This window comes from Oratosquilla oratoria, chromosome 24 (assembly GCF_046742065.1).
Source record: "Oratosquilla oratoria isolate Oo_2021 chromosome 24, ASM4674206v1, whole genome shotgun sequence".
In the NCBI taxonomy this organism is placed as follows: Eukaryota; Metazoa; Arthropoda; class Malacostraca; order Stomatopoda; family Squillidae; genus Oratosquilla; species Oratosquilla oratoria.
In genome coordinates, this window is record NC_134800.1 from 20,769,705 (window position 1) to 20,784,995 (window position 15,291).

The 15,291-nt window shown below is 42.5% G+C and overlaps 1 protein-coding gene across 4 annotated transcripts in view; it reads left to right on the top strand.

Moving 5' to 3' along the window:
* The window catches only part of LOC143038520 (uncharacterized), a 143,629-nt gene that overhangs the window by 86,108 nt on the left and 42,230 nt on the right, over positions 1-15,291 (top strand). For all 4 annotated transcript variants that reach the window (XM_076207808.1, XM_076207806.1, XM_076207807.1 and 1 more), the window contains 2 exons: positions 6,495-6,657; positions 9,329-9,449. In XM_076207808.1, the coding sequence (XP_076063923.1) occupies positions 6,495-6,657; positions 9,329-9,449 (284 nt within the window). The remainder of the gene's footprint in view (positions 1-6,494; positions 6,658-9,328; positions 9,450-15,291) is intronic.

Sequence of the window (15,291 nt, forward strand, 5' to 3'; positions counted from 1 at the left end):
TGGGTGGTAAATAGGAGTGGAGTATGTGGGGATGAAATGGGTGGGAGTGGATTTATGCCTTTGACTTTGGCTACCTCCCTTGTAAGGGGGAAAAAGCCCTTGGTATATGTATGTATGTATATATATCAAAGAATAGATAACTTAAGTATAAGTGTGTGTATGTATATACATCAAAGGATAACTTAAGTATAAGTGTGTTTGCTCAGGGTGATGAGCATGTATTGTTTAATCCTTTCTATCAGTATTGAGCCACTGTCATGAATTGGTGTTTATCATTTATTCTTTGAATTGGTAATGAATTGACATTATCCTTATTTTACATTATTTAATAGCTGGTATTTTTTATGCTACATTTGGGAAACTAGAGTAAGTTAAATTCTTTTATACTTGTTCTCTAGAAAATAAATGTATTGCAATTAATTGCAAGCACAGGTCTTGGACAAAAGGAAACTAAGCACAGTCTACAATTGATTGTTGCCTCAAGTTTCTTTAAGTGGAAAACCCACAAGCCTGCAGTTGCTGGCAATGGTCCTGGAAACCTCTGACAAATCTCTCGGGAAAGAAACTTTGGACTGCTGTCTTTGTGGCAAAGTAGCATGCAGTTGAGAGCCACACATCATTTTGTCTATGATAGAGGAAAACTCTGTTCATAGAGAAATGATGACACTTTTATACTATGACTGTCCCTCTGTTATGCAGTCCCCCAACTCCATGCTGCTGTCCTGTACCATTTTTTTTTTGAGTATTCATTTTCTGTGATGGGGGAAAAGAATACTGCCACCAAGTATTTCCACTTGGATCGTAAGAGGCGAGAAGAAAGGGACGGGGATTGGGACTAGGCATCCTTCTTGTAGCCCCACAGGGGACATTCCTAAACAAAAAAGTAAAGGCATAAGAGGGTCTGGGAGTTTTCGGACCAGCACCCTAAGGTTTGGGTCTTTTAATGTGCGTGGATGTGGTACAGATGAGAGTAAAAGGGAGGAGATAGGTAGTATGTTTGTGAGAAGAAAGATGGATGTGTTGACTTTGAGTGAAACTAAGTTGAAAGGGAAGGGTGAGTGTAAGTGGGAGGTTATCAGGAGTGAAGAGAGGGCGAGGGAGGGAAGGGGTAGCTGTTCTAGTAAGTGAAGAGATAGGTAAACGTGTAGTGGAGTGGAAGGAGGTTTCCTCAAGGATAATGTGGATGAAGGTGAAACTGGGAAAGGAGATGTGGGTCTTTGTAAGTGCATATGGGCCTGGCAGTGAGAAGAGTGTAGAAGAAAGGGAGGCCTTGTGGATAGATTTAAATGAGTGCATAGAGGATTTAGGGAGAAATGTCAATGTAATAGTACTGGGAGACCTTAATGCTAGGGTAGGAAATGGTCCAATTAATGGAGTGGTTGGGAAATGTGGAGTTCCAGGAAAGAATCGTAGTGGAGAGTTGATGGTGGAAATGTGTCTAGAAAGAGAGTTGATGATAGCAAATACAGTGTTTCGGAAGAAAGTCAAGCATAAGTACACATGGGAGAGGGTGGTGGATGAAAGGGTGGTAAATAGAGCGTTGATGGATTACGTAGTGGTAAATAGGACTATGATAGGAAGAGTTAAGGATGTACATGTGCTAAGGGGAGAGGGTGGGGAAATATCAGATCATTTTTTGGTGGAAGGTAAGTTGAGAGTGAAGGATAGATGGAGAAAGAGGAAAGGGACAAAAGGTAGGGAGGTGCTTAGAGTGAACTCTTTAAAGGAAAAGGAGAAGGAGTACAAGAAGAAGCTGAAGGAGGAGAGGGAGGGAGTGAAGGATAGAGTGGAGCTAGGTGTGGAGGAGGAATGGGGATGGTTCAAGGAGGGAGTCACAAAGTGTGCAAGGATGGTGTGTGGAACAAGAAGGACAGGAGGAAATAGAAGGAAGGGTAGTGAATGGTGGGATGGGGAAACAAAGAAGGTTGTAGAAGAGAAGAAGCGAGCTTTCACAGATTGGTTACAAAATAGGACGAGGGAGTCATATGAGAGGTACAAAGAAAAGAAAAGAGAAGTAAAGCAAAAGGTAAAGGAGGCAAAGAGGAGAGCAGATGTGAAGTGGGGTAAGAGTATGACAGAAAATTTTGAAAGTAATAAAAAGATGTTTTGGAAAGAAATTAAGAGAGGAAGAGGAGGCAAATCAAGTAGAGAAGAAAAGGTAAAAGATGCAGATGGAGAGATGATAATGGAAGAGAAGGCAGTAAGAGGAAGATGGGCAGAGTATTTTAGGGAGTTGCTAAATGTGAAGGAGGATAGGGAGGGAAAGATAGTTGCAGTGGGAAATGCTAAGAAAATGACCGTAATGAGTGAGGAAAATGGAGGAGAAATAAGGAAGGATGAAGTGAAGGCAGCAGTTAAGATGATGAAAGCAGGTAAGGCACCTGGGTTGGATGGATGCCATGCAGAATGTCTAAGAAAAGGAGGTACAGTGATGGTGGACTGGCTGGTGAGGTTATTTAATGTTTGCTGGAGAGAGGGTAGAGTGCCGGAGGACTGGAGAAGTGCCTGTATAGTTCCACTTTACAAGGGAAAAGGGGACAAGTGTGAATGTAGTACAGGTACTCCTCGTTTAACGACCTACTCGGTTAACGACAACTCGGAGTAACGACGGGCTTTATGACGTCGTTTAATGTAAATCTCCTGAAGTTACGACGTCGTGTATGATAATTAAGTTGGCTGAGGCAAATTTGTATGATGTTATAAATGAACTTGTGCAGTGGATATTAGCTGTGAGGTAAAGTGTTCTGAAGCTTAGGTCTACATTACCATCCTGCAAGCTGCAAAAACTACCTGGGGTACAGTGTATACCGGTAGTGGTAAATTTTTAGTTTCGACCATGGGCGCAATATAACAATAGAAAATTAATTATTAATTTTGTAAATTATAATGTATCAACGTAATATGCAATTTTGTGAGCGGAAATGAAAAAAAAATGCTAAAACAGATTTCGTAAGTAACGAAGTCATGTCGGACGAATGGTACACCATGTTTGTTATGATTGATGCCGATGTCGAAGAAATGAAAGGATGATAAATTAATTCGTCTAACCTAAACTTAACTAACCTAACCTGTGTTTAATAAATCATTACCTACAAATTAAATGTCATCGGCTCGTCCTCGTTGTCGTCGTCGTGAGAGACGTTGGCAGACGACAAGATGGCGTCCCGAGCCTATGCTACCGACTTCGTTCATTAGCATATTTTCTTGTAGTAAGGTATTTTTTACTTTCATTTCCGCCCACAAAATTGCATATTACATTGATACATTTTAATTTACAAAATTAATAATTAATTTTCTATTGCTATATTGCGCCCATGGTCGAAACTAAAAAAATACCCCGGTATTTAATATGGAATGTCAGCATATGCGGATTTGGTCATATACGGTAATTTTAGGAACCTAACCACCGTAAATAAACAGTAAATAAAGCTTTCAATGTACTGTATAAAAGAGGGAAAATACACGAAAATAAAGATACATGTATTGCTGGACATTGTACATACAGTACATGTACGTATATCTATACACTTTCGCTTCACGACCAATTCGGTTAACGACGGCGCGCTGGTCCCAATTGTCGTCGTTAAACGAGGAGTACCTGTAGTTTCAGAGGGATTAGCGTGTTAAGTGTAGTTGGAAAGGCTCATGGGAAGATCTTGATTGAGAGGATTAGGAGAGGAACAGAGGGAGTAATTGGTGAGGAAGAGTGGATTTAGGACAGGTAGAGGTTGTGTAGATCAGATCTTTGTGGTAAGATAAATATGTGAGAAAGCTATAGGAAAGGGGAAGGATGTTTTTTGAGCTTTTATGGATCTGGAAAAGGCTTACAATAGGGTAGACAGAAAGGCACTGTGGGAGGTTATGCAGATATATGGGATAGGAGGAAAGCTTCTAGGAGCTGTCAAGAGTTATTATGAGTGTAGTAGAGCTTGTGTCAGGATTAGAAATGGAGAGAGTGAGTGATTCGAGGTAAAGGTGGGACTTCGTCAAGGATGCGTTATGTCGCCCTGGCTGTTCAACTTATACATGGATGGGGTAGTACGAGAGGTAAGTGCAAGGGTAGTGGGTCAGGGATTGGAGATGGTTAAAGAAAATGGAGAAAAGTGGGAGGTGAGCCAGCTGTTGTTTTCGGACGACACTGCACTTGTGACAGGATCGGAGGAGGGATTGAGGAAGTTGGTGACAGAGTTTGGGAGAGTATGTGATAGAAGAAAGCTAAAGATAAATGTGGGTAAAAGTAAAGTGATGAGATGTACAAGGGGTGAAAGTGGCAGTAATCTGGAAGTGAGCATTAAGGGAGAGCGACTGGAGGAAGTGGATAGTTTTAGATACTTGGGTGCAAATGTGGCAGGAAAAGGTGGAGTGAAGGTGGAGGTAGAATGTAGATTGAGAGAAGCAAGTAAATGCCTTGGTGGATTGAAGAGTGTAATGAGGAATAGACATTTGGGAATGGATGCTAAGAGGAGACTGTATGAAGGAGTGATTGTGCCAACAGCTCTGTATGGGGCAGAAACATGGAACATAAGAGAAGAAGAGAGGAGTTTGAATGTGTTTGAGATGAGGTGTCTGAGAAGTATGATGGGGGTTACTAGGCTAGATAGAGTGAGAAATGAGGAGGTGAGGATGAGAACGGGGGTGGAAAGGGAGCTGGGAGATAGGGTTGATGAAAGAGTATTAGGATGGTTTGGACACATGGAAAGAATGAGTGAAGAAAGACTAGTAAATGAAATATGGAAGGCAGATGTGTAGGGAGTGAACATGAGGGGACGTCCTAGGATGAGGTGGATGGATGGGGTGAAGGGGGCTTTGTCCTCTCCCGTCCTGTTGAGGAAGGACGGGAGAGGACAGAAGACAAGGGTGAATGGAGAATGGTTGTATATAGATGATGTTGTCATGCATGAGGTGGAATGGGTGGGGGGATGGGGGGTGAGGTATGTGTGAGCAAAATTTTGACGCAGCCCGAAGGGATTTTTCCTCCCCGTCTTCTCCTTTTATGCATGGGGGGATGGAGAGGGGGGTCGCCGATTAAATGAAGCGGCCTTGCTGTGGATGTGCTGTGTCCTGCGACACTGCTTCTGACCCAGGGCAGTGGACAAGGTGCAGGGATGACCCATCATCCAGGAGGTGCTAAGATGGGAGGGAGGATGGAGGGGTGTGGAGTGTATTCAGGGATGGAATTGGTGGGAATTATTTTATGCCTTTTCCTTTTTGGCTACCTCCCTTGTACTGGGGAAAAGCCTTGGTGTATGTATGTATGTCTTTGTTGTGTTAGTGTGGGGCTGTTTCTGTGTCACTGGCTGAAAGTTGTAGGAAGAGGAGAACAGTTGCCAGTCATCAGCTCTCCATGTGTGAAAAAATGTAAGAAATACAGCCAGAGTCAAAAGAGAGAGATCATGGACCCATTCCAGAGACTAATTGTAAGTCCCTTAGGGTTGCACCTCCTGATGGAGGTGAAGAGGTTCACAGGTTTTGAAAATGGGTAGCTTTGCTGTCCATCTTGCAGGACTTCTGCATACAGGTACCCATTGTTGGTCCTTCCCCCATAGTTTACAAACAATTCATAAGAATAACACTAGACTGTGCTTCCACAGCTTACATATTATACAAAATAAAGGTAGTTAATTAATCATTACAAATTTAAGTTATTGTGACAATTAAGTGATATTGATATGTAGGAAAAGCTGCACATATAGTATGGCAGAAGGCCCTTACTCTCTTATAAAGGAATCAACTTAGCTAAGGCATACATCTACCCTTCACTCATTCTACACCCATCCCATGCCCATTCAATACCCATTTGTCCGTTTTATCTTAATTCCTTGTGGATAAAAGGTCATCCCTGTCCCATGCCCACTACTTGAGCCAGAGGCAATGCAGCAAGACAGAACACTTCCCCACAACAGGGACAAACATCTGAAATTGGTTTACCTTTACCCCACCACTTTGTTACATGGTGTATTCCCTCTCCCTCATCTGTTGAGTAAGGAAGAGTGGTGCAAAAGATAAGAGTGAATGGAGAGAGAGATTGTAAATGAATGGAGAAATGATATGGCCCCAAAGAACGTTCCTGTCTGGTCAGAATATTTGGCTGGATGAGGAATGTTCACTACATTATAAAAGGTGGGTGTAAACCAGGTCCTGCTATGGAGGTACCATGTCTCACTGCATTGTCTTTGACCCAAGCAGTGTAGTGGCGACAGGTGACCCTTCATTCATGAAGTTCTGAAATGATGATGAATGGATTTTGATGAGTGGTGGATGTATACTTTTTGAAGGTATGTTATAGGACAAATCTTAAAATTCAAATTAAGAAGTCCAAATTGTGTTCTCTATAATGAAGAGTAACTTCATTAAAAGTTAAACATCTCTATACAACTTTTTGCACTTTGCATTGGTGAGTTACATGCCACAGTCAAAATTCATAGATGACCTGACATTAATTTTTAAGTTTGAAATTAATCTTTGTTATCAATTCTTTTGTACTTTAATATTAGAAAAACTTTGGACATAAGGTGGACAGCACCGGAGCATCCCTTCAACTTTTCCACTTATGGCTTACAACTTTGGTATCAGCACAACGTTTCTATCAACTGCCAAGATAACTCATTAGATCTACGTATTAATATCATTCCAGAAAACAAGATTATTTTACATCAGGTATGACAGATGAGTTTTAAATACAATAGTAAATGTTACCTGCTTAGTAGGTGGTGATTACTCATTTGCCAACACTGCACAAAATAAGCACAGCACACCATACAAAATATTTGCCCACACACCATTAACATGCACCCATATTATCATCCATATATCTCACAGGACACATGAATACAGCCTCTCCTGTCTCTCCCATTATCATGATGACAGCAAACACATATATCCAGGTCATGTGACTCACAAGACAACCACACAGTCCCCACAGAAAAAAAATATGTCTATGCTATCTATATACCAAGGGATTCATCCCTCTTACAAGGGAGGTAGCCAGTCAAGGTATGTACCCACCCCCACCCATTCCACTCCCATCCACCACCCTTTGTTTCCTTCTCATTTTAGCTTGTCATGGATGAAAGGTCATCCATAACTCCCACCCACGCTCTAGGTCATAAAAATATGTAAAAAAACAAAAATATTAAAGGGGTCAAATTTTTTCTCATACATATTTCCTCACCCCCCATCCCCCACCCTCTCCCCCTCATGCATCAAAGCATCATCTATACACAACCCCTCTCCATTCACCCCTATCTTCTGTCCTCTCCCGTCCTTCCTCCACAGACATTCCTCTCTTTTGTAATGCCCCTTTCACCCCATCCATCCATCTCATCCTAGGATGCCCCCTCATATTCACTCCTTCCACCTCTGCCTTCCACACTTCTTTTACTAATCTTTCTTCACTCATTCTTTCCATGTGTCCAAACCATTCTAATACTCTTTCATCAACCCTATCTCCCAACTCCCTTTCCACCTCTGTTCTCCTCCTCACCTCCTCATTTCTCACTCTATCTAGCCTAGTAACCCCTATCATACTTCTCAGACACCTCATCTCAAACACATTCAAACTCCTCTCTTCCTCTCTCATGTTCCATGTTTCTGCCCCAGGAGGTGCCAAGATAGGAAGGTGGAGGGGAGTGGAATATATAGGAAGTGGAATGGGTGCAAGTGGTTTCTATGCCTTTTTCTTTTTGGCTACACCCTGTGTTGGGGGAAAAAGCCTTTGGTATATGTATGTAGTAAAGGGGTATCCAAAGTAGTTCCCAGCCTAACAAAACCCATGAAAAAAACTTAAGTTTGAACAGTCAACATTAAAAGAAAGGAGGTGCTCAGATGAGAGGGAGGGTGAGGGGTGTGGAGTGTATTTAGGGATGAAATGGGTGGGAGTGTTTTTATGCCTTTCCCTTTTTAACTACCTCCCTTGAAAGGGGGAAAAAGCCTTGGTATATAAAAAAAAAAAAAAATTGAAATATATATGTGTGTGTGTGTGTGTATTACACACACACACACACACTCACCAAAGTCCCCTCCCCCTTTTTTCATAACAGGAGGTAGCAAGTTAAAACCATATACCCTATCCATCTATATACCAAGAGCTTTTCCCCCATATAAGGGAGGTAGCCAAGTCAAAGGCACATACCTATTCCCTCCCATTCCACTCCCATCCACTGTGCTCCCCCCCCCCTCCCCCTCTCATCTTGCTTTTCATGGATGACAGGTCATCCCTGTATCCCACCCACTACCCTGAGTCAGAAGCAGTGTAGCAAGACAAACCATATACCCACTTATCCATAATTAAAACCATCTTCAGAACCACATACTATTCAAGTATGTAAGAGAAAGTCTATTCAGAGGAATGATAAGCCACTTTTTTCCATTTTGGGGCCAAGATAAAAGGAACAACAGGTGGGTGGGATGGATGAAGGGTGCATGTATGTCTTGGCTGGAACATTCTTATGTTTGGGGGGAAAGGGCCTTTTGATATATGTACTTTTGGTGGCCCTTCTTTCTGTAAAGGATACATGCTTCTATGGTTTTACATGTTAAATCCAGTATGTTTTCTGAATTTCTCTGTCACTCATGGTTTTCTTGATCCTGCATGTGTGCTAATCAATCTATCAGAGTTATCTATATACTCAGGACATCTTCCCCATTGTAAGGGTATCCATGCTAATCAATGATAATAAGAAACAAGAATGGCTGATATGATTATCAAAACTGATTAATTGTTATAATAGAGAATTACCAATTATCTCCCCATTAATCACTGCAACCATAGTCATGATTTTCATTGACTGGAAATAAGTACAGTTGTCAGATATCTTGGACCTAGTGTGGAGACTAGGTGTTAACCTCTTGTGGCTGCACCTACAGATGAAGATGGTCTTGACAAGTTTGGAAGATGGCCTTTATAGAGATTTTCTCTGATACCTATCTTGTAGGAACACCACTTGTTGGTATTTGTCACAAGGCTCATTTATATATACATATACCAAAGCCTTTGACCCCCTTACAAAGGAGGTGGCCAAAAAACAAATGCATAAAATCCACTCCCACCCATTCCATCCTCCCAATTCACTCCCATTCACCCCCCTCCCTCCCTCCCTCTTATCTTGGCTCCTCCTGGATGATGGGTTGTCCCTGTATCTCACCCACTGCCCTGTGTTGGAAGCAGTGTTGCAAGACACGGCACATCTACAGTAAGGCACCTTCATTAAATGGGCTCATTTATCATTGGTAAAAAGGAAAATAGAATTTACTAAAATCTTTGTCTAATATGTATTCATTTTTTATTTACTTGTTTATTTATTTTCCCAATTTGCATGTTTGTTAACAGACTCACTACACTTTCACAAATCTAAGTATTGGATGGTACTGTGCACGGGTAACACCAATGGATGACCGATGTCCTCTTGATGGATGTGAACCCCGATCAAGCATTGCCAAAAAGTTAATTGGTAAGTGTTTCAATGATATGGATGTTATTCTTTTCTTTGTGTTATATATCTGTGTCTTGCTCCATTGCTACTGACCCAGGGTAGTGGGCAAGATGCAGGGATGATCTGTCATCCAGGAGGAGTCAAGAAAAGAGGAAGGGGTGGTGAATGGGAGTGGAGTATGTAGGGATGAACTGGGTGTGAGTGGATTTATGCCTTTGACTTTGGGTACCTCCTTTGTACATACATATACATACATACATATACCAAGGCTTTTTCCCCCTTACAAGGGAGGTAAGTTGAGAGTGGAGGACAGATGGAGGAAGAGGAAAGGGACAAAAGGTAGGGAGGTGCTTAGAGTGAACTCTTTAAAGGTCAGATATCAACAGATATACCATTCGCTAAAAATCATCGTATTGCTCGAAAAAGTACTTTTTAAAAGCATACAAATAAAGTTTTTACCTATTATAGAAGAATTTATTCAGAAAATTCACTTTTAATTGCGCCTCGCATACCACTTTTCCAAAGTCTAGATATTCAGAATAACAATATTGTTTGTTTGGCAACTGTGACGTCACGAACGCGGAATTTCCCCGAACCTTTCCCGAAGCGCACGGGCGGAATGTTTCGAATAGCAGACGACGCAATGAAATGAAGACAAACCTGTTTTTTGCCAAATTTGATAAGATGTAGATGGTGGAATTATATAGAATACTGTCAGTATGTTTTTTTATGTACATTAAACTGTAAATACAAAAAGTTATGGAAGTCTTGATATCTGACCTTTAAAGGTCAGATATCAAGAATTCCAGAACCTTTTGTATTGACAGTATTCTATATAATTCCACCATCTACATCTTATCAAATTTGGCAAAAAACAGTTTTGTCTTCATTTCATTGCGTCGTCTGCTATTCGAAACATTCCGCCCGTGCGCTTCAGGAAAGGTTCGGGGAATTCCGCGTTCGTGACGTCACAGTTGCCAAACAAACAATATTGTTATTCTGAATATCTAGACTTCGGAAAAGTGGTATGCGAGGCGCAATTAAAAGTGAATTTTCTGAATAAATTCTGTAATAGGTAAAAACTTTATTTGTATGCTTTTAAAAAGTACTTTTTTGATGATTTTTAGTGAATGGTATATCTGTTGATATCTGACCTTTAAATGAAGAGGAGAAGGAGTACAAGAGGAAGCTGAAGGAGGAGTGGGAAGGAGTGAAGGATAGAGTAGAGGTAAGTGTGGGGGAGGGATGGGGATGGTTCAAGGAGGGAGTCACAAAGTGTGCAAAGATGGTGTGTGGAACAAGAAGGTCAGGAGGAAATAGAAGGAAGGGTAGTGAATGGTGGGATGAGGAAACGAAGAAGGTTGTAGAAGAGAAGAAGCGAGCTTACACACATTGGTTACAAAATAGGACGAGGGAGTCATATGAGAAGTACAGGGAAAAGAAAAGAGAAGTAAAGAAAAAGGTAAAGGAGGCAAAGAGAGCAGATGTAAAATGGGGTAAGAGTATGACAGAAAATTTTGAAAATGATAAAAAGATGTTTTGGAAAGAAATTAAGAGAGGAAGAGGAGGCGAATCAAGTAGAGAAGAAAAGGTAAAAGGTGCATATGGAGAGATGATAATGGAAGAGAAGGCAGTAAGGGGAAGATGGGCAGAATATTATAGGGAGTTGCTTAACCCATTCAACTCCGATGACAAGATGTCTTGTCATCGGAGTTGAATGGGTTAATGTGAAGGAGGATAGGGAGGGAAAGATAGCTGCAGTGGGAAATGCTAAGAAAATGAGAGTGATGAGTGAGGAAAATGGAGGAGAAATAAGAAAGGATGAAGTGAAGGCAGCAGTTAAAATGATGAAAGCAGGTAATGCACCTGGTATGGATGGATGCCATGCAGAATGTCTTAAAAAAGGGGGTATAGTGATGGTGGACTGGCTGGTGAGGTTGTTTAATGTTTGCTGGAGAGAAGGTAGAGCGCCAAAGGACTGGAGGAGTGCTTGTATAGTTCCACTTTACAAGGGAAAGGGGGACAAGTGTGAATGTAGTAGTTTCAGAGGGATTAGCTTGTTAAGTGTAGTTGGGAAGGCTTATGGGAGGATCTTGATTGAGAGGATTAGGAGAGGAACAGAGGGAGTAATTGGTGAGGAACAGTGTGGATTTAGGACGGGTAGAGGTTGTGTAGATCAGATCTTTGTGGTAAGACAGATATGTGAGAAAACTATAGGAAAGGGGAAGGATGTTTTATGGGCCTTTATGGATCTGGAAAAGGCTTACGACAGGGTAGACAGAAAGGCACTGTGGGAGGTTATGCGGATATACGGGATAGGAGGAAAGCTTCTGGGAGCTGTCAAGAGTTTTTATGAGAGTAGTAGAGCTTGTGTCAGGATTAGAAATGGAGAGAGTGAGTGGTTTGAGGTAAAGATGGGACTTCGTCAGGGATGCGTTATGTCACCCTGGCTGTTCAACTTATACATGGATGGGGTGGTGCGAGAGGTGAATGCAAGGGTAGTGGGTCAGGGATTGGAGATGGTTAAGGAAAATGGAGAAAAGTGGGAGGTGAGCCAGCTGTTGTTTTCAGACGACACTGCGCTTGTGGCAGGATCGGAGGAGGGATTGAGGAATTTGGTGACAGAATTTGGGAGAGAATGTGTGATAGAAGAAAGTTGAAGATAAATGTGGGTAAAAGTAAGGTGATGAGATGTACAAGGGGTGAAAGTGGCAGTAATCTGGAAGTGAGCATTAAGGGAGAGCTACTGGAGGAAGTGGATAGTTTTAGATACTTGTGTGCGAATGTGGCAGGAAAAGGTGGAGTGAAGGTGTAGGTAGAATGTAGATTGAGAGAAGCGAGTAAATGCCTTGGTGGTTTAAAAAGTGTAATGAGGAATAGACATTTAGGAATGGATGCTAAGAGGAGACTGTATGAAGGAGTGATTGTGCCAACAGCACTGTATGGAGCAGAAACATGGAACATAAGAGAGGAAGAGAGAAGGAACTTGAATGTGTTTGAGATGAAGTGTCTGAGAAGTATGATGGGGGTTACTAGGCTTGATAGAGTGAGAAATGAGGAGGTGAGGAGGAGAACAGGGGTGGAAAGGGAGCTGGGAGATAGGGTTGATGAAAAAGTATTAGGATGGTTTGGACACATGGAAAGAATGAGTGAAGAAAGACTAGTAAAAGAGGTATGGAAGGCAGATGTGGAGGGAGTGAACATGAGGGGACATCCTAGGATGAGGTGGATGGATGGGGTGAAGGGGGCTTTGGGGAAGAGGGGAATGTCTGTTGAGGAAGGACAGGAGAGGACAGAAGACAGGGGTGAATGGAGAATGGTTGTATATGGAAAATGTTGTGATGCATGAGGTGGAATGGACGGGGGAATGGGGGGTGAGGTAGTGTGTGCGAGCAAAAATTTTGATGCAGCCCGAAGGGATTTCTCCTCGTCCTCTCCTTTATATTGGGGGACGGAGAGGGGGGGTCGCCGATTTAATGAAGCGGCCTTGCCGTGGATGTGCTGTGTCCTGCGACACTGCCTCTAACCCAGGGCAGTGGACAAGGTGCAGGGATGACCCGTCATCTAGGAGGTGCTAAGATGGGAGGGAGGGTGGAGGGGTGTGGAGTGTTTTCGGGGATGGAATGGGTGGGAATGATTTTATGCCTTTTCCTTTTTGGCTACCTCCCTGGTAAGGGGGAAAAAGCCTTGGTATATGTATGTATGTATGTGTACAAGGGAGGTAGCCAAAAAGGAAAAGGCATAAAATCATTCCTACCCATTCCTTCCCTGAATACACTCCACACCCCTCCACCCTCCCTCTTATCTTAGCACCAGTGGCGGATCCAGGATAAAAATTTGGGGGGGGTGCTAACCTGAATTCCTTCCTCTGAGTAGTCTGATTTATCAGAAGTCTGAGGTATATTTAACTTAAATATGTTTTTCAGATTTTTCTGTATTTTAGACATATATAATAGAATGTATATTCGTTTTATATTGTTACATGCTTGTGCTAGTCAGTGATAAGGCACTGGCACACGTATACTCTTGCATAGAGAGAAATTATTGCAGGATCCGTGTGTAGTGTTAGTGCACTTTGACTCATGGAAGTAATAAAAAATAAAAGTAGCTTTAAAAATCACAAATACAAACAAAAACATGTATGAACTTCTGAACCTGTTGATTAAAGTATCTAAATTCCATTAATAACACACAGCATTGTTCATGGGATCTCACACGAATATTAACCTCCTGTTTTTTTGGGCAAATACATTGATTACACTGTCTATTTCAATATTGATTTCATTGTGAACGCCGAGTAGCGCCAGGCCGTTGAGGCGATCTTGACCCATAGTATTCCTTAGGTAGGTCTTCAGTCGCTTCAAGGTTAAAAATGAACGTTCGGCCTCTGCGTTCAAGACTGGGAGCGTGATCAAAACTCGGAGGAGCTTGGCCAGGTTTGGATACATTCGGGCCTGGGCGTGGGCAAGGGCATCTCCAATGGATTCGAACTTCATTGTTGTTGAATACCAGTGCTCTGCTTCCGCCTTCACGAGGCTCAAGGTCTCGATGTCAGCTTCATAAACCTTTGCCGCTTCCAGTACAGCAGCAACATCTCCGTCAGCGCTGCTGAGCAGATTCTTGATCTTGAAGCCAACAGGAATAGTATCATTCCCGAACTGGGTCTGCAGCTCAGTCAATACATGGTCGAGGAATGGGACATATACAGATCTTCGGTAATACTTCTCAGCTGTCTGGAAGGGTAAATTCGCTCACTGCATTTGGCGCTTGCAAACTCGAGGTACAGGAATGGTGTCATGTGATGAACTGATCTCCTGGAGGAGCCCCTCTGCCTTCTTGAAGATGTCCTGGAAGCTGGTCAGTGCACCTTCCCGGGTCTTGTTTAGATGCGTCACCACATCACCAATCGTAGCGTACGCTGAGACTAGATCGACCATAGGGGACTGCAGGGCTCGGCTCGGCTCCACAGTGTGAGCTAGCACAGACTCGGCGACGGCGAGACTAATCAGAAAGTGCAGCTCTCGGATTGCTATCAGTAGTAGTCCCGCCATCGTGTCCGAGTTGCTCTTGTTCTCCAGAAAGACGGCAATAACTGGCAGTAATTCCATAAACACAATGAGTCGTGTTGCTCAACCCATCTAGTAGCGCAGAGGCTGACCAGCTTCTTCTGCTTCATGGACGTGTGGTCTTTTACTAGCTTAGTATCCTCCGTTCTTCAAAACTGAATATTTGAGCCACAGGTATGTTGAGCACCAGGTAGGCTGGAACCGCCTCTTTTGACCGCCCTCGTCGCTGAATGGAAGAGCCTCGATAACTGGGACTTTCTGGTGGATGATGACCACCTTCTCTTCATCTGTTCCCTTCCTCCCCACGAAATCAGCAATGTCAAGTCGAGGCTCTTGAGAAGCTGCCACTGCAACTGTGCCGTCTTCACATGACGAGTGGGGGACCTCGGCAGTCTTGGCTTCCTCTGGAACACTTGCCTCTGTGGTGGCAATATCCATCTGCACACATTCAGGTCATCGCTTGAAAAATGCAGTGATCTTGGCGGGTTCCCCTGCTCACTTCATTTCACTGGACCTGCCAGCCTGGCAGGGGCAAAAAACAAATATCTGACACAGGCTTATTTTCTTAAAAGAATTTTGCCACAAACATAATCTCAAGTAAGGTCTCTGGTAAAAATTATAGAAGGAAATAGAAGAACATTGTGGAGAACTGCTAGATTAAATTAAATATAATTTGGGAAAATACATGGTAATATCGATATCAAGTTAACGTAATAATTTTCTTTTATAGAAAGGTGTTCCACTATTCAATTTCCCTTTGGGTTATTAAACAATTGCAAGAGATATTATAAACG